The 21,252-nt window shown below is 35.1% G+C and overlaps 1 protein-coding gene across 1 annotated transcript in view; it reads right to left on the bottom strand.

Annotated features, from left to right (window-relative positions):
* The window catches only part of EMC3 (ER membrane protein complex subunit 3), a 28,191-nt gene extending 7,578 nt beyond the window's left edge, over positions 1–20,613 (bottom strand). Inside the window, exons 1-3 of the mRNA XM_069837813.1 lie at positions 20,314–20,613; positions 12,221–12,477; positions 4,190–4,351 (exon numbers count right to left, since the gene is read on the bottom strand). Coding sequence (XP_069693914.1) covers positions 4,190–4,351; positions 12,221–12,477; positions 20,314–20,462 — 568 coding nt within the window. The 5' untranslated portion in view covers positions 20,463–20,613. The remainder of the gene's footprint in view (positions 1–4,189; positions 4,352–12,220; positions 12,478–20,313) is intronic.
* Positions 20,614–21,252: the final 639 nt, after the last annotated feature.

Below are 21,252 nucleotides of genomic sequence, written 5' to 3'. Positions count from 1 at the left end.
GGCAACCTTACCACCAGGGACTACACCAACCAGATCTTGTTAGACCATGTGGTGGCTGCTGTATATGGTATTGGTCCTGAATTCCTGCTCATGCACGATAATTCGAGGCCACATGTGGTGTGCCACACCAGGGACTTCTTGAGAAGGAAATACAAGTGATGCAGTGGCCAGCAGTCAATCCCGACCTGAATCCCATCAAGCACGTGTGGGACATGCACGATAGACATGTTCACAATCGTCCTGTTGCACCACAGACACTCCAGGAACTCTCAGATGATCTCACTGAAGAACGGGAATGCATACCACAGAGGGACTTCTGTAGACTTGTATGGAATATGCCACGTGGATGTCAGACTGTGATGAATGCTCACGGCGGGCATACACACTACTAAAGTGCACAAACTGTGAGCAAAATGAAACTGGATGACTGGATGAGCGGCATTCCCACTTTATTTTTTACAGTGTTTGGACATTTAAGTTTGTTTTGAGAGAATGAGAATACAATGATGTTCTGTTGTGTAATGTAGAAGTAAATAATATAGGTATTTCTGGTAGCATTGCTAGTTGTCGATTAGTTTTCTATGCAGTATGGCAGACGTTCAAAAACATGTTCCACTAATTCTTTTGAACTGTGTATATGTTATTATCCAATGAATAATGTGATTTAAACATTGCACTGTATGAACAGTAGCAGTGCCAGAGAACTGCCATTTTGTTTATTCATTAAATTTGTATTGAAGGATGCATGTAATGTTGTATAAAATAAGTGTTTTCTTCTATATTTTACTTTTCATAGTTGAATATAGCCTAAACGTGCTTGATATGATAATACTGTTATTTAAAAACAATAAGAGTGACTGGATAAGATTATTAACAGAATATGTTATCTTATGCACAAAGGGTATATTGTGCTAAAACACATTATCTGAAGAAAGAATGGTTATGTTACGCTAGGGAATCTGTGCACATAATAATAGATCTATTTTATGGAAGAGGACAGCTATGCCATTTTTTGAGATGGGTTCAGAGTTCATTGTATCGAGTTTGAACTAAGAATGCATCATTGCAGACCGTAGGTAGGCTTTGGGGGTTCCGTGGCCTGCCCATCTTGAGTTCAAGTTCATTGCCTCGAGTTCGAACTATGTACGAAGAGACCGTTGAGAATGTGGGCAGGCTCAGTGGGCTTACTGCTGTTCAGGTCGCCAGCTGAAAGCCAGCACCCTGCCCGTGCACACCTCTAGTTGAAGGTTGGATAATATCTCTGTTTAGTCTTAAAGTGATAATATGCAAGTCAGGTGACATACGAATTCCGTTCTTGTACAGTCAACTTAGGATTTTTAGCTTAATTTTATGACAACTTAGAATTTATTTCTGGCTATAACTATTGTAATATCCTGGCCAGACCAGATTACAAATAAAAATCTGTGGACAAAACTAAAAACCAATAGGACCGGAACTGGAAATTTGGCAGAGATAGTGGGGATGACTGGGATATATACTTTGCCAATTTCCAAACGATACAGCCAGGAGAGCACTTAACTGGAACCCACAATGAAGTTGAGGGATTGGTAGACCTAAGATAACATGAATGTAAAATAGTAGTGGAAGCCAAAAGCAGAGCCAAAACATGGGGAGAGAATAAGGAACTCACCAAAAATATTCTGATATAGGAACTTCTGAGAGCCCTATATTTCAAATAAGAATGATGGGAATTTTTATTGATATTAACATTGTGCCCACAAGAAAGACAGCAGAACAGGATGCATCAATGAAACTTCATGACGACTTACCTAGGCAACACCGCTACACTATCATTTTCTAGGTAACAGACCAGCTTGAACTAGTTTCACCTCATTTTCCTTCTAATTCTGAAAGTGCTCTAGTAAAGAGTTGCATTAGAAACATTTTCAGCAAATTTTTTTCTTTATATCCACACAACTCAAATAGCTGCAAGACACCAGAACCCAACTTTGAGTGCACACAAATTCTGTGTGACTTAAATTGTGGCTTCCTGTTAACATACCTCCAGTAACGAATATATTATGCAAATCTGAGTTTCAGGTAGTAGCACTTAAAGTTGGATTCTGGCATCTTGTCAGCCCATTTGAGTTGTGTGAATATACAGGAAAAATTGTGATGGTGTTGTGTATAGTTCCTAGGTAACTCAGTCGGTAGAGCATTCGTGTGCTAAGCGAAGGGCCCCGGGATCGATACCTGGCTCCAGAACAATTTTTCCATGAAATTATTCAAACCTGCTTTACAGGGAGCTACTACCTGAAAGCCAGATTTGCATAATTTTCAGCAAAAGATTCATTCCCATGGAAACAGTGTTAATGTACAAAACGTGAATAATCCACTCCAGCTGTAGCAATTTCATAGCTGTCTGTCATAACTGGGGTGCACAGTAGCGTCGTGGTCAAGGTGTAATGCTACAAGCCAGAACGTCGCAGGTTCGATTCCCATTGGGGTCATGGATTTTTTCATTGCTGTAATCCTTCCAGTCACACTATGGCCCTGGGGTCTACTCAGCCTCTAACAGAAATGAGTACCAGGGGCTTTTCCTGGCAGTAAAGATAGCTGGCATGTAGAAGTGACATCCCTACTGCCATTAAATACCAACTGTCTGCAAATGTGGAAGCATAAACCTACAGCCACACTCTGGACCGATTTAGCCTGTCAAGGGGATGACTCTTATTTTTTAGGGCTCGTATTATAAATGTCGTTTAAACCTTATGTTCAGTTCAAACTGAAGTTTTTCGTTCTGCTTCATATTATAAACCTTAACTACCAATTAATCTTGAGTTAACGTAAGTTTAACTTGATCAGCAGTTCTCTGGCATTTAAACTGCAGTTCGAGGCTTAACAGTGCAAGATGGCGGTTCCCACAATACACATGGATATTGCAGAAGTTTTCCAAGAACCTATGAATGATGATAAGTGAGTGCTCAATATTACTGAATGACCAATGCTGCCGAGAATTTTTCGAAACAGAGTGCACCACTTTGAAATATACATAAATGAACATAAGTTTTAAAACAGATTGAGACTTTCGAAACAGACAGTCCTAGCCTTCAGAATTAGGCTTATAGTCCTAACCTTGTTTCGAAAAATTGAAATTCGGATACAACATGCAACAGAAAAATGAGAAAGCGCAAAAATATGTGTTTTAGGGTTTGAATTTAAGGATTATTTGAAAATATAAATGATTTCTTTTTTATTTTTAAAAACATTTTGTTGCATCTCTGCATCAGTTACTGGTTGTGCTGGGTTATTTTTCCTCTAGTAGTAGGCATACTGAAAATGATAGAAGATTTCAAAGGTGTCCATAAATCTACCATAAACCTATTGTGCAATGTACTGTGTGTGGCAGACAGTCTCCTGGTGACATTTATTATGGGGTCTGATTTATAAACACTAATAATATTACCTAATTTTAGTAGACTCATAAAAATAATTTTATTGTTTCACTGAATTCTGTTTCATAAATATTCTAGGCAACACAAAAAATACGCACACTAATACTATTACTTCATTATTCAGTTGATTCTGTATGGAGTTACATCACGGATGGTCATGCAAGGTTTAGTTTGGTTGCATTGTGTTTGGGAGTATAACGTTGGTAGTCAGCATTAAGAAACTAGTTGAGGTTAAGTCTGACAAGCATACACGGTAGGTATTGGTCCTCTTTAGGTTTTATTATGATACTCTCTCTGATAACGAAGAACGAAGATGTTTCTTAATGAAGATTCTCAACAAGCATCGGCTATTTTAAATCATTAATATGATTAAACAATTGTGATCATCATCTTTTCTTTTCTAGCAGTAATACCAATCGCATTCCACTATGGTTTAATGTAACTGAGACTCTGTAATAGGGCACATTGAGTTAAACTCACGGTTAGGTTTAACTTACGTTTAATGTAATCTTAAGATTAACCGTATTCATAAAACCGGGCCTTACCTATTACAACTTTTAAAGAACAAAGTGAGAGTAGTAGAGGGTCAGAGTGGAGATATTATTTTCAGTTCAGTGATAACAGAACAATGAAGTAGAACTGTATGTTACTTATCTCACTGTTTGTTGCCTTATTGAAGAAAAAAGTGGAACTAAAACAGGTTCTTATAAAATGTGTTTATCCTCTTTATTATTAACTTGATAATGCAAAAGATTATTATGTATAAAAATTACCATTATTTTCACCAAGAACAAGTGTGTAGATACTGCGTAGACCGAACACATTCAGAAAATACCAAGACGCAGATGACACCCATGCGGCATCCAATGACAGCAGCTCAATTCCTCTTTGTAACATTGGTTTAAACCTCAGTGTAAGTGGGAATGGAACTTTAGCTGAAATAAAAATACCAGAATGTTAAATGTTATTTATTACGTAGACAATAGCAGCTATAAGTTCAACAAACTACAGCAAATTTCTGGATGTCTTTTATGAGAAAAACACCAAGAGATATTTTTTGTAGTTTTCGTGCTTAATTTAATTTATATATCTGGATGGTGGCATATCCAAATACTCCATGCATCAGAGTCAACTACAGACTGGACAGTTTGAAAGTTCCGTAATATTACTTGGTTGGTCATCAACCCGAGGCCTATGCAATCGCTGGCATTCCCCTCCATCAAAACGAGGCACTCTTTCCCCCTGAAATTAGTCACAGCGGAGTAATAAAGGTCTAGAAAATGACACGTGTATTATGTAGCAAAATAGAAGATATAAGGCATATATTGTTAACATGTGTTAAGACAGTGGAGTGAGTGCAGTTTTACAAAAAAGGAATGGCTACATTTTAGTAATGAAATTGTATTAGCCAAAATATCAAGAATTACAATGAATTAGAATGAAAACGAGGCACTCTTTTCCCTTGCAATTAGTCACAGAGAAGTAATATATGTCTAGAAAATGACATATTGTGTATTATGTAGCAAAATAGAATATATAAGGCATATATTGTTAACATGTATTAAGACAAGGAAAGGCTACATTTTTAGTAATGAAATTGTATTAGCCAAAATATCAAGAATTACAACGAATTAGAATGAAAACGAGGCACTCTTTTCCCCTGCAATTAGTCACAGAGGAGTAATACAGGTCTAGAAAAAGACATGTGTATTATGTAGCAAAATAGAGATATAAGGCATATATTGTTAACATGTGTTAAGACAGTGGAGTGAGCGCAGTTTTACAAAAAAAAAGGAATGGCTACATTTTAGTAATGAAATTGTATTAGCCAAAATATCAAGAATTACAAATGAATAGCTAATAAAATGCTTAGAACAATATTTCTGGAAAGTACGAGAAAAGCTAAGAGGGAAATAAACAAATTAAAAGAAATGTACAATAAATTTTAAGATGCGTGTATATGTGTACGTAATGTAAGTAAATTCACCCATGTATGTATAAAATTTTATGGTGATAAGTGAAAGTTAGCCACAGAATTTGTTTCATTAAACTTATTCACTAACTTTAATATTGTTTTTCGTGTTGAAACTGTGCTACCAGGAAATTTATATCTAAATGGTTGTCTTGTTCTGCACTTGATGTATGTCTTCAAGATGAATATAAGGCAACACAGTAAATATCTCACCATTCCACAACACTACTGTACTTTCTAATGAAATCTCACTCACTACTGACTGCAGGTGGGAAGAATGCCACAAATTTTTGGACCGCAATGTCAGTGACAGGATGCAACCTGCTGATCAGTGTTTTAAGACCTTTAAATTGCCTGACTGTACACGAATTCCCGTGGTTACTTGCTCCCTAGATGGTTTGCCATAGGGATCGCACAGTTGTTCTTCTGGAAAACATGGTATGATGCTTCAATTTCCTGTTGCCATGTCATAAGGACGATCATGAATAGTGGAGAAATAGTGGACTGATGACCGGGGAAGTTGGAGTATCCTACCAGTGTATTTGTCATGGGAAAACTGATGCTGTAACTGAATACCAGTATGTAAAATGTATATATTTAGATACACAGTACCTATACTTCAGCAAACACGCACTCTTCCACACAACGTTTCTATTTACTTAAACACTCAGCTTTAGTGAGTGCTTTTCACAGAATGAAAAATTGATCTGTCAATATTTTAAATGTTGTTATTAACGACACTATATCAACTACAGTAGAATTCCCCGTATCCAGCAACTGTGGACAAAGCCAGTGCCAGATAACTGATTTTGCCGGATAATTGGAAAATACGTTTATAGGTTATGTAAAGACATACTATACTGCACAAACATTTTTTTCATGTTGAAATTTAGTAATTTTCGTATGGCTACAGTAATGTAATTCATCAGTTCATAATTATTGTAATACGGTAATACCACAGTCTAATATATACAGTCGCGAAGCTTGGGATGATTTTTTGCATTTCTTGTGATAGTTGCTAGCCGCTTGGAGCGCTGTGAGTACTAGGAACAATAGACTGTGCCATTGCCATTGTGATCTAATACAGGCCGTAAGGCAGACCATGTGACTCCCTTAACCCAATCACGAAGGGTGGCTGTTCAACCATATAAATTAGTTGGAATGCATAAAGAGTAACATATATTTCTTTCAAATGTAGTGTAATTGCAGTAATAATATTTAAAACAATGATTATGAGACATTTCAGACATAATTCACTTGAGAGTTAAGATGTAACATTATTTTTGGTGTGAAAATTATGTTGTTCGTATGTGTAATACCTGCCTTTATCTCGATTAAATATTGAGAAATTCTTGTACATTCATTTATGCACGATTCAATAATTTTCAGTTGCACTGCACAGATATTTAGATATGCTGAATTTATAGGTTATGTTTACTGTACCAGTTGCCCCTTCGTCTAATTTTAGTGGTCTCCAATGCCCTGCCATTACATATGTACCGGTATATTATGTCATATGAAAATTAAAGGTTATGTTTAGTATATTTAACTTATATTCCTATATTTGCAAGTATACATTATAATTAAACATACTGTCATGTATGATACCCTTCACATTCAATTTGTCTGTACTTTAATACTACAACTGAGACTGAATTACTGTATTTATCTACAACCTAAAAGACGAAGTAACACAATCGTATGTACACTAATTTCATAAGAGTGGTATAGTAAATTTTCTGTCTACAATTAAGGAGGGTAAATGTGCTAAATTAAATCACAATGCACACTAAATAAAACTTAGCAATGATACGTAACAAAGTTATAATATAATATTTCATTGAGCTCCATACACTGAAATAGAAAACTCGAACATACATTACGGCAGTCCAGATCGAAAAGGCATTGATTGTGCCGTATTTCGCATTGTTGTGAAAAGTTGTGTAAACTGTGAAATGTTTGTTATCGGTTGTAATAACTGTAAATGGCTAAAAATACAATAATTTTAATAATAATATGTGGCAAGGAGACGTTTGTTGCACTATAAATTCTAAGAAAAAGAGGTCAGAGTTATCCTTCTTCCGAAAGATCCAGGAAGGTGAGTTTATAAAATATAATATATGCTTTATGAAAATAATATATGAACCTTATGTATTTCGTATTTCAATAGTGGAAGGAAGGTGTTAATTTTTTCAAAAGAACATGAAATCTAAGTACAATACATTTTATCGTCTGCTGGGGAAAGTCTATGATGAGGTGATAGTAGTGATCCTGGTGGCTAGCAACTATCTATGGATGCATATTTCAACTGTCTATGTTTGCATATTTAGTAAGTATTGAGCTTCGTGACTGTATATACTAGACTGTGGTAATACATAATAGCGTAAAAAATACTAAAAGTTTTCGTAATCTTGTGACAATTTAACTGGAGGCCATGTGACGTGAAGAGCAGTGTAGCCAACATCGCAATTATGAAGATAATGAAGTAGCACTCGATGATTTGAACCTCTTTAACATATCTCTAATATCTGCTTGTTTATATATACTATCTATTACTCGAATAAAACTTTTACGCAATACAGCGTAACAGAGAATTTAACACTTTCTTATTTAGAGTAATCCAACACCCTTTCGAAATGGGCGAGTTCAAGCAGTAAATTTAAAGATATCGTCTCTGCACATTGTTTGCAAGGCCCAAGTGACAGCTTACCAATGCTATCTGATCTACTCCAGGGACATAATGCAGTTTTCTGTCTATGTTTTCACGCATGAACAATGTAAAGAGTAAAGATAATATGCGGCATGTGCGATCCATGAAAACCACTCACATCTTCATCTGACTCTTCCCTTTCGCATGAATGACAATTTTTCTTTGGCCTAGCCAAAAGGATGTGGAAAACCTCACAAAAAATCCAATTAGGTAATCAGCCCAAACAGAAATTAAACCTACACCTGAGCACAGCTACAGATCAGCAGGCAAATGTGTCTACCGCCTGAACTATGCCAATAGCCATGTCAAGTTGCGACAATGTAAATACACTTGCTTGGTACCAGTTAAATAACAAGGAATCTTCAATTTCAGTTACATGTGTGAGTTGCAATCACTTTTCTTTACTGATCAACAGCCATCTAGTTCAATTTTTTTAGACTGAGATTCAAATAAATATTTTTAGACTATGCTGAACAAATTTCAACAGTATTGCAATAATCTGATTGTGTAGAAATTAAAGTGTAATTTTAAGTTAGTGCATTCAATTGGTATTTCTTGAAATAAGATCATTCCTATCCCACCAATGAAATGACACTTAAGAAATGCCATTATTTAATATTTTTATAAAACCAATAAGTGCAATAAATTCGAGTTCAGAATGGTCTTTAATTTTATGTAATAATAATCCATTGGTTAAGAAATTTTATAAATAGAAATTAAAATATCTTGTAATCTGAAATGAATAAAAATAACTGTTAAAGATATTGAACTTGAAATTCTGTTCTTACAAGTCAAAACACTAACCATTCACCAAACTGCATTAAATAGTATTAATAGGTCTACTCCTGGAAGGAGCACCATTAAAAATTATTTAAATTGCTGCCATATACTCAATTTTAATACATGTTTCTAAATATTAAATATATATAGGGAATTCATCTCAAGAGAAAAATATAATGATTTTCGCCAAAGAACAGCAGAGCTGAGTGTTTGTGAGAATTGTTCTACTTCAGATACATGAAGCAATCAAACAAAGCAGAGCAACATATTAAATTACTAAAAAGATTATGAGGGCAAATTTTCAAGAAAAAATATTATGCCAGTACTGAATTAGAAAGAAAACACACAACAGCCATTCTTTTATAAACAGATGTCTCATACTAAAAATATAATTTTTTTTAAGTTGGTTATGTAACGACACTGTATCAAGTAGGTTATTTAGCGTCAATGGATTGGTGATAGCCAGATGGTATTTGGCGAGATGAGGCAGAGGATTCACCACAGATTACCTGCCATTCGCCTTATGGTTGGGGAAAATCTCGGAAAAAACCCTACCAGATAATCAGCTCAAGCAAGAATCGAACCCGCGCCCGAGCATAACTTATCGACACACAAGTGTCTCAGCTGACTGAGCTACACCATGGCCTATTAAATTATTTACCCTGGTGTGAAAATAAAATATGTAGTAAAATATCTGAATATCTCATAGCTTAATGTGTTCTCCGAATTTTTGTGAAGTACAGTAGAGCATCGATTATCCAAAACAATTGGAGACAGGAGGTGTTCGGATAATTGATTTTTCGGATAACCGATCATTTACGAAAACAAATTGTACTGGTGTCATAGGAGCAGTATGAAACAAAGACTGATATTAAACACAAAACTGTACGTACAATATATATATTTTGTATCACACGTCTTACAAATAACACAGAAAAATGACTAGCCTAGTTTAACAAGTTCAAAAGGACCATTAAAGTAGGCCTACAGTTTAGGAAAGCGGTCCAAAATTTTTTTTTTTTTTTGCTTCAGAGCTGAGACTCACAGCTAAATCTCGCAAACAGCGCTAGCGAATCTTCTATATGACACATGCACAAATTCAAATTTTCAGACTGGAATGCTTTCGGTTAACCGATGTTTCGGTTGATCGGTAGTCGGATAATCGATGCTCTACTGTATTAATTTTGCATTTAAAATAGTGTAAAAACATGCGTTACATATTACATGTCACATCTGTTACAAATCCATGTTACATTTATCACAGAAAAGAACATTATTTTTTTTATTATAATAAATAATCATGGAACATATCCTTCTTTTAGTAGGTTATTTTACGACGCTGTATCAACATCTCAGGTTATTTAGCATCTGAATGAGATGTTGATAATGACGAGATGAGTCCAGGGTCCAGCATCGATAGTTACCCAGCACTTGCCCATATTGTGTTGCGGGAAAATTCTGAAATAAACCTCAACCAGGTAACTTGTCCCAACCGGGATTCGAACCCGGGTCACCTGGTTTCGTGGCCAGATGTGCTGTTACTCCACAGGTGTGGATTGGAAGGAACATATCAACACAGATTGTTCATCTCATTCTTTAGGTACCAGTAACGAATTTTAAAGTAATATTCAGAAAGATTAACAGAATTTTAAGCTAATTAATATAAAATGAAGTACTGAGGTGGGTGACATTTTTGTCACTTCCATTACAGAGCACAAAAAGGACAATATAATGAAAATTTTCAGACTACTAATGATGAAAATTCAGATGAGTCTAAGAAATACAGTGAAGTGAAGAGGTGAGAATGTAACATAAAAAAAAATCAACTTAGATTTTAAAAAATTGACTTCTAAGACTGTGTATATGTCACACCTGGTACAAAATAATTGTTGAGAAGTACATTTCACTATGTCTGATATTTGCATCAAACACAGGTCGAGGTGATCATATTTAACAATTCTGTATCAATTGTGTCATATATTGTAGGTGGAATTGGTGATAGCAAGATAAATCCGAGATTTTGACATGGGATCACCTGACATTCTTCTTACAGTTGGGAAATACCTCGGGGAGGGGGGGAACCCAACCAAGTAATCAGCCTAAGCAGTAATTGTATTCATGCTCAAGTAATAGCCTTGAAGCAAGAGTCACATTGGGCGATAAGAATAAAAATGAGTATATAGTATATACTAGACATTTTTAGTAAATACTCTTGTCAGTAAGAATAAAAACATTTGCGTACCTACTCATTTTTGATTACATACTCATAACATGGAAACATAGTAGAATATACTCACGTATCCATCTCGTACAGAATATATACTCATATTTGTTAAGAATAAACGCTAGTATATTCTCATTTTTATAAATTCTTTCTCATGTTATTTTGAGTATGGTTTGTAGGAGGCTCAGTTCTGAGTATTTGTTGGTTTATGTTCAATTTGTAGTAGTCTAAAAAAATTTCAGAATTAATGAATGATGTAGTGACTCATGGAAAAATATAGAAAAATACTGAACATGTGTACTAAAAAAAAAAATAAAAAATCTTTAATGCTTTCCAAAAGTAAATGTAAATTGTTTAAATACATATTTTTTCTTCATAAAAAAGCATGGCCTATAAAAATATGAATTAGTATCAAATTATAAGATTAGATTGTATTGTAATTTATAATTATTAACAATTACAGTTTATTTTGTAAAATGTGCAAAATGCAATTACTTGTAAATTTAAAATTATATAGTCTATATATATATATATATATATATATATATATATATATATATATATATATATATATATATAAAATAACTGCTCTATAATAAAAATACTATTAACATAGGTACCTGCAATTCTAGAAATTGATTGTAATCACCATCCAACATTTTGTTAATGATGGTTTCCCAGTATTTTCTTGTTTCCTGTTTCATTAATGTCACTTTTTTATTCACTCTCCCTTTCATGTTATTGATTTATTTATTTACCTATCTATCCATAATCAATATTTACAGAAATCAAAACACAAACCATTACAGCATGCCGAAAGCATGTGAAAATCGATAAAAAAAAATTGAACATCACAGAGCAATATGGTCAAAGAGGATCTATAACACGAGTATAACTTATACTAACTTTTAAATGATCAAGAAGGCTGTTTGAGATGAGTACATATTCACGTTAGGTAGAATGTTTTTATTCTTTCGAAAAGGAGTATGTTCTAGTGGTTAAGAGTATACAGTCACAGAAAATTCTCATAATCTTGAATACAAATCTTACTACCCATTCACTATCTGTAAGCTATGTCAATGGCGAGATCTTAACAAATGGTACGAGAGTAGTCTTACTTGTAACAAAACCAGAAAACATCCAGTTGATCCATCCTCCTATAACGATCATGGGAAGCACGTTGGTAACATTGCCTTTCAACATGTCTGTCATCATGCTTGGATCCGTCATTGGATTCTGATTAACAGCTGCACGTTTTTGAGTTTTAAAGTAGCCAGCTTCTTCATTATTGAAGAACTGACGCCTCATTAAAAATGACTGCTTTGGAATGTACTTTCCATGTTCCCTCAAACTGCGAGCCCTTATTATAACCTGACTGAAAAATTAAAGAAACACATTTCAGTAAATATGGTCAGTAGTAAACCTTCAGTTTCAATTGTATCAATAACTAACAACCAAGAAAGAACAGAAACTTAATCACTACTCCAGACTTTGAGCAGTTGTTAGTAATGGTGTTGCTCACAATTTAACGATATATCAACTTTGTATATTTCATCACAACAGAAATTCATAGAACCTCTACCTCCTACAATCAATATGACTTGATTGCATTCGAATTAAATATTTAATTATGCATATTCACTATGTTCCATATACATAGTGGAAGTGATATAACTGTACAGATTGAAGGGAGCCATATCGTCGGTTTACAAGCAAAACACAGTAAGTGAAAAATGTTACTTCTGAATAAAAGACGTATATATTGTAGGACTACATAATATGTGTGTATGAACTTTGAATTGAAAAATGAAATACACATAGGCTAAAGAGAAACAACTTAATAAAAATAACAATTTGAACATTGTTTTCTCAAGAACTTTCAAATGCCTTTTTCTCAGAAGTAATATTTTTGACAATGTGTTTTGCTTGTAAATCAACACTGTAAAGGCCCATTCACAATGAAAATTGAACATAACCGTAACATAAACACAGAAGTTTGCGCCCAGGCTACCAAATGGGATCATTCACAATGATTCACATAAACATTGACATAAACATTGCCGTAAGACGTTAACATGGAAGTTTGCAAACTCCAAACTTTCATGCTTATGCTTACGTGATTTGCAAACAGTACACAATCGTGGAGCACTGAAGTATACGACAGAATATGAGGAAATGGCGTCGTTGTTATGTTTCCATGGTTCCCAAGTATGTTTGCTGTTATGTTTATGTTCCCATGTGAATGATGGTATGACTTCTTGATTTTACTGTAACGTTAAGTTAACGCTTACGTTATGTTTAATTTTCATTGTGAATGGGCCTTAATACATTGAAATAAATAAAAACCTGTTATGCGTGCAGGGTTAATCAGACAATAGGCTGAAAGTCTGCACAGTTTGGCAACAGCGCATCGCCAGCTCATCTACAAATACACACATGCACTTGGTATGAATAGCAGTGTTCTGCCCTGTCACACTCCAGTATGTTTGCAGACTTCCTAATGGCAGGAAATAACAATTCTTGTTAATATTTTTATATAATTTACAAGAAAACTGTCCTCTTTAATTAAAAATTACAAAGGGAAAAATCATTTTTCAGTTTCTCTAATGATAAGAATAAAAATTAGAATCGTACAGATTGTACTTATCGATAAAATAGTGTTAACATTTCAGGGAATTTTTTTCCTGTGAGAAGTATTCATTTGGGGTTAATATTGCATTAGAATTTTTTGTTAAACTCTATCCAAGGAAAAAGCTGTTAAAATCTGCAGTTATATTACTTCCTCACTGCATAGAGGTGGATCTCATACTGAAGTTCTACAACTTATTTCACTAAGGGCAGATGTCCATTTTTGCTATTTTCGTATTCTTAATGATTCTTAATAAGAAAAGGCTTTCTCTATCAGATCACTAACACAGGTAGTTCAACTCCCAATAGTTTACAAAAATCTATATTGTAAAAGATCGGAAGTCAATGTAATTTCTCAAGAACTAAGAGCGAATGTGGACTTCCAACTTCAGAATTCCCAATAATGTTATTTTCATGAAGAGCCGCCTAGATAACATGGACAATCACCTTTATGGTTAACAGTTTTCTTCAGGTTTGTAAGGCAGTAGTCCACACTCAATTTCATTTCGTTTTCTGCCTTTCTTGAAAACGTCGTAATTGTGGCAACTGCCCTTAATGAAATAAGGCAGGGAGTTACTTTAAATAGTCTTCTTCTTCTTCTTTACCAGTCCTCTTCTACCTATGGTGCAGAAGTACTTTAAATAGTCTCGTCTTTAAATATTTATTGAAATTCCACCATAGACGAATTCAAACAATTCCTCTCCATATTTTTAATATTTTCTTACAAACATGAACACTATTATGGTCGCAGAGAAAAATGAAACTTTTGACGTCTCTAGTAAAGCATTTGAAATGCAAAGGCCGAAGCATGACACTGCAACTAAACAACACTTTCCTTCCCTCCCCCTCACGGCAGACCTGGAGGGATGTGCAACATCATGTCCACTTCGTGTGTGGCACCAGAAAGGAGAGTGACATATCCAGTACCCTTTGGCTGAAGGATTCGTGAAGAGGATGGGAATTCAAAAATATGCGTTACAGAGCTGTCAAAAGTTGCTTCTTTCCTTGCGACCACAATAATTGTGTCTGTTTCATTATTTAACATCCCCTTCAAACTACAGAGTGTTCGCCATGAAACAGATTTCGTTCAGGTAAAAATGCCACTTTCACTGTTGTAGGTCAACATAACTGCCAAGAAAATAGTGTGTACTTCCCTCGAATCAAGTATGGAAAGGTTCTGCATTGCGTAGTATGGACAAATAACACAGGCTAAAACAACGTCAAAATTATAGAATTAGTATACAGCTGACTTCCAACTAGTGCAGTTCAGTTTCGTTCGTGGCAATGCAGTACACATTAGAACAGAGAATCTTCATTTATGATATGTATTTTAGCTATGAAGAAATCATACAAAAATTGTCATACTATTTTTCTACAAAGTATCTTAGCATTCAACAATCGTCTAATTCAACAATTAAGAATTTAGTGAGGAAAGGCAGTTTATTTTAAATAAAAAAGAAGATGCATAAATCGCGCTCCAACTGAAGAAAAACTCGTTAATATAGGCTATAGCCTAGAATGCTGTTCCAGAAAATCGTGAAAGTTAGCTCCTCAGGCATATCCTATCTAAGACATGCTTGGAGAGGAATGCAATTTTTAATCTCAAGTCTTATAGAATACGGTCAATCATAAATTGTATGAAATAGATCATGTGCCTAATGTTCAGTTCTATAAATGGAGACAAAATTCAGTGTGTATCTAGAAATCTTTTCAGAATATGTGAAATATGCATTAGAGGGGATGGTTTACAGATCCAGCACTTATTTAAGGTAAGTGAATTAATTACATCTGTAACGTAACGTATAAGTCAAGAAATTTTTTGCAGAAAGCTGACAAACTGAATCTCCATAAAGGAGGCTGTTACTTGCCCATGTCACTTTCCAAACAATGTTGTAATAAGCAAAACCTGTTTCTAGGCTTATGCCCATTACAAGGAGTAATTAAAAAATTATAGGATATGACAATGTGGTAACAAAAAAATAAATAACGAAATAACAGTGGTATGTAAAACCAAAGCAATTGTAGAAACCTGCTACCACAGTTACTTTCCCACTAGTCCAACAGGATTTATTTAGAACTGAATCCCAATTCTACTTAATATTAATAGCACTATTTGATTTAATAATTCTTTCAACTGCAGAGTTCATTCAACATCAAAATTCAATGTGGATAAGAAACAGCAGAAACATTTTTCCTGGAGCTCTTTATCATGAACTATTTAATGACACAGGCTCCAGAGTTTTGCCTTCTTCCTGGAAGAAACCAAGTTATGGATTTTAACACTCTCTAAAATAAATTGCTCTCAGTCTTGTTTGAACCTGTAAACTTGTCTTGGTAACAACTCCACTGTGTGCCATTTTATCATTTTGCATATTGTAAACAGAACCAGCATGGAAATCAAACTGAAAAGAAAACCTTAAAATAGTCCTCCTTGGGCTATCAAACCTGGTTTCTGATAAGAAATGTTAATACTAAAAATGTAACAGCACTGTAAGAAAATATATATATTCAAGTTTCAATACACCACTCTTATTTTATTGTCTCTGAAGAATGAGCATCTTCTGACAATACCAATTGTGGTGTTACTTGAAAATGAAGTTAGACACTGAAATACAGTAAATAGTTTGTTTCTTCCTGTTCCCACAGTTAATTGTACAGGAGATGAATACGAGACTGAACAGCAGTTTTGACTGCAAGAGTATTATTTTAATTAAAGAATATAATATAGTAATATGCATTACATGCTGTTTAATATTTACATCCAGGTTTGGACTATTCATCCAAAGACTGGCCCCTCTGCTATGTTATGTGGTTTTCTTATATTTAACATCTGCTGGTTGATGTTTCAATAATTTTAAATCAAAATCAGTACCGGTATCATAATTTAAATGTATACATTTATTAGTGACATACTGTAAGTAGTATTGCAAGAGTCAAGTATACATTCTGCTCACATTATTACAATAAAAGCATACAATTTGGAGCATGTTGTTACTTTCCTTTACAATAACATGTCACTGTGATTGTAATATACGATTTCTTTACATATTCTAATCAACAATTTCGTATTAACTCTGAAAAGAAAAAATTTGGTTTGCAATTTGATTAAGTATATTTATTCAGACATAAAATTAATAACTTGGAAAAATACTTTCTTCTTCCTCCTTAACCTCTCAACAGAGATTAGCCAATCACAACATAAAATGTCATATCACTGCTTTCTGGCTATGAGGTAATTTATTACACATTCTCAAGACTAGATCTGATTTCTCCAAATGACTCTATAGTTCAATAGTCAAGATATAAGCCTGCTGATTCCCAGTAAAGCTATTGTCGCAGGTTCCAATCCACTCATATCCAATTGTGAGTGAATATACACATAATCCATAGCAAGCGTGTTACTAATCTATAATATGATTGTTGATAGAGAAAGGCAGTGAAGCAGGGAAGAGGTGGGAGAAGTGTCAGAAATTCTCTGCATATTGAGCTGTCTATTAATAATTTTCATCATAACCACTGTATTAACGCTGTCCTCTTAAAGCAGCAAGCCTGAAATTGTCTGGATTCTAAAATTTCGTCATCATGTCCACGATGATTGACCAGCTACGTGTCTGGTGAGGGGCTGCGCTTCTGCCGCTAAAACGACATGTATGCTGATGCAGCTAGTCAAGACCATTCCCATTCATATCATCACTATGATGTCTATAAATAAAACAGTTTATCTGTAATTTGGTATATGTCAGGATTTCTTTAGCCGAGATGGGGTGAAACAAGCGTTGAGTGACGTCCGGCGAATTTGGAATAGACACCAACTTGAACTGCCAACATAGAAAACAAAAATCACTACCTTTTCAAGAGCACCACACTCAATCGCTTTCACCTTCATCTTGACGATAATAAAAGCCTAAACTAACCTAACCTGTCACTAAAATCCTAAACTAACCTAACCTGTCACAAATCCTAACCTAACTTGTCACACATAACCTATACAAGGCATAACAAAAGCCTAAACTATTCTAACCTCACCTGTCATAGTTTTGTGTATGCAAAGCATAATAAAAGCCTAATCTAACCTGTCACAGATTTGCCTATACAAGGCATAACAAAACCCTAAACTACCGTAACCTAACCTGTCACAGATAAGTACGTAAGACATAATAAAAGTCTAAACTAATCTAACCTGTCATAATACTCCATTTTCTTACACCTATACACTTCCCTGAGGTATGAAAATGGCCGAATTTTTATCCCGCTGGAACATTTCAAAAAGGCGTGACACGTTGGTAATGTCTCGTAAGTTATGTTGGTACGACATGTAAGACAGATGAAGATGCATATATCAGCAATAGGTAAAGAAATCACTCAATGTTCGTTTAACCCACGTACATAAATAGAAAATCTTATGCTTCAAAGAGGCGAAAATTCAGACGTAAATTTCCCGAAACAGGTTCTGTAAATGACAGAAAAAGACAACAAAAGCACTGTGTTCTTACCGAGGTTGGGGCATTAGAGCATAGCCCACGCAAGTCTCCGAGACGTTTAACACAGCAGATAGGGATTTCTAAAGCATCTGTGAGAGTGACAACAAAATTATTTAAACTAAAACCATACAGAATTCCATCCCGTCATGAATTACAGCTCCAAGATTACAATCACAGGCATAATTTTTGTAATTAGATGTTAGAAAAAATAAATAATGAAGAACCTGATCCTCGAGCAATCTTTTTTTATGATGAGGCTTGATTTCATCTGCATGGCCACGCGACATCACTGAATGACATACTGATCATCAGAGAACCAGATATTGTGAATGAAGCTCCAATGTAGGCCTAAGTTTTAACCTAGATCATTATACCCAGAGAGCTCAGCCTTATAGGCTTTGACGGTAACAACTTTTGTCAGGTTTACTATGCTGCCATCTAGTTGTTACATGAGGAGTCACGTCATAATTCCCATTTGGGTAATTTGCTAGGAGACATCGTTGCACATAGCCCAGTTTTACACTAATCCTAAACATCTTATTAAATACTGAACATGTTCTGAATTATAATCTAAAATAAGACACTCTCCCAGACACTTATTCATAATAAGGTGAAACGAGCAACGCGTCTTATATTTCTGGTCCAGGAAAAATACTTTGTTTAACCGTAGTCTATATGCAACGACGTCTCCTAGCAAATTACCCCCATTTGAATTGCATTAATGCCATCTCGTGTTCATTTACGCCAGATGGGTGGCGATCCTGGCGGTTGTTCTGTTCAAAATGCTGCTGATTTTAACATAGGGATGAGCTATCTGTTACATATAGATCTAGGGTTTTAACAAGTTAATTTGTGCAAGTGTGCTTGCCATCTCAGCGGCAGAAGCACAGCCTCCCACCGGGCACACAGCTGGTTAATCATCGCGGGTATGATGGCAAAGATGCACTGTACCTGTAAAGCATTCATAGTGAGGTAAAATTTCGTATGCAGGAGATATCCAAATTACTCATTATTACTCATTATCATGCATCCAGAGGCAGTAAAAAGTTATTCTATATATATTTTCCATAAAACTAAAGCAGATCATTTCATGTATGGAGAAAAATTCCACACTTAAAAAGATATAAAAGGGAATGGCTCTGATACTCCACCAAGGTCAGCTCAAAGTCCACTTTTTTTTTTCCTTCAGTATAACCTTAAAAATATTCCAGTAGGATGAGGAAAGTAGAATATCTATGAATTAAAATCATAGGGAACACTAGGATTACAGTCCACTTCTTTGACTTGCACACTACTCTTCCTACAATTGAAACATTCACTAAAATCTCTTATTGGCTGAATGTTGCATCATCCCCATCATATTCATCACCATCAGACCACGGAGTTTATGAGCTAAGAGTTATTACTGCAGCAATGTATAGTTCAATATCAGTAAACATTTTGTCTAACTCTGGTAGAATCCTCATTATCACTGAGTACTCTATTAAAGTCTGATGAACACTGACTCCGAAATCTATTCACTAATTCTTTGACAGTGAAAATAAATAGAAGGAAAAGTACAGTACTCTCCCTACAGCTAACAATATCTGTGGTGCGCGGTTTACACGGAAGACAATAATTCTTTGCATTTGAAATACCATGTGTTAGCAAAGACTCCTTGAGTTCCAAAGCTGTATAAACCAGATACTTACCTTACATATTCTCCTTGGGCCAAAAATACTAGGCTCCACGGCACTCATATCATATTTCATTTACAAATTTCGCACCTAGACACTGCATTCTAGACAATTATCTTAATTTCTTCCACCTCTTTTAAATTTTCTGCAAACATAAGTTTCCGCCCTCCGTCCAAGTTTCTAGTGTAAAACCTAACCTCACTACAAAATACGTCTAACATGACCTGACATTTCAATAAGTAAACATTCTTGCTTGGTCAGCTACGGACAGCAGCGAAATAAGTCACATATAAAGTTACTAAGGTTCGAAATATACATCAAAGTCCAAGAATTAAGCTGCATGAACAGTGTAGTGTATATTTCACATTCTACACTATTTTCAGCTACGGAACAGCAACAAAAGTGAAACTCATTTTCACCATTTACCTGTCTTGCACTTGCTGCAATTCCACTTTCTTCTGAGATGACAGTAAGATTGACACATAATGTCTCACTACACCAACTAGAAATGTTATTACTACTATAGGTAAAAATACCCAAACTCTTATATTCGAATCTAATAGTAATTCGGCCATTTTTAATCTGATAATCCGTCTTCGATATGCTACATACTACAGGCAGACATATTAAATACGAACGTTGCAAAATCATAGGGTTACAAATTGACAGCCTTCGGCTTTCTAACACGTAGTCAGCAGATCACAGATAAGCCTGGTTCAGACGGTGCGTGTTTCTGTGATGGATTCCAAAGTGGCTAGCAGGCTGGGTGCCGTGGTGGCTACGGTGCTGGGTTCCGTGGTGGCTGCGGTGATGGTTTTCGTTCACACGGAGCGAGCTGCCTTGCATGCTGGATACAAAGAGTTTGAAGTGTTACAAACTCTTTGGCTGGATCCCAGTTTGGAAGTTGGAGATGCTGGCGCGGTACGATTTGTAAACATTAAATATGGAAGCTGTATGTGAAGCTGTACGAAGAAGACGTTTAGCAGCCTTTGCTGTTTTGCTAGCTTTGAACTCTGAGGAGACGGATCAAATAAATTAAAAAGAGTAGAATGTGGAGCCGAAAGTGGTTACTGCGTAGAAATACGGGCCAAGATGTCTTAACAATGCTGTTTGTATAGCATATAAACATGTTTCTTCTCTGTACGCCTCAATTAAAGCTCTGACTTGATCTTTGGTCCAACCGTAGGAATTCATAATCAAAATTTTCGACTTGCTCTCTTAAGGGGAGAGGATGGTATTTTTCAAAACTTTTTTCCTATTTGGTGTAAATTATTAATTTTTTGTATGTAGAGAGCTCATAGCTGTGGCAACTCAACCAAATAAAAATATTTTGAAAAAAAAAAAATTATTTGGGGGCCCAAATTT

The sequence above is a fragment of the Periplaneta americana genome, chromosome 10 (assembly GCF_040183065.1).
Source record: "Periplaneta americana isolate PAMFEO1 chromosome 10, P.americana_PAMFEO1_priV1, whole genome shotgun sequence".
Lineage (NCBI taxonomy): Eukaryota > Metazoa > Arthropoda > Insecta > Blattodea > Blattidae > Periplaneta > Periplaneta americana.
This window is presented reverse-complemented; position numbering and strand designations above follow the sequence as displayed.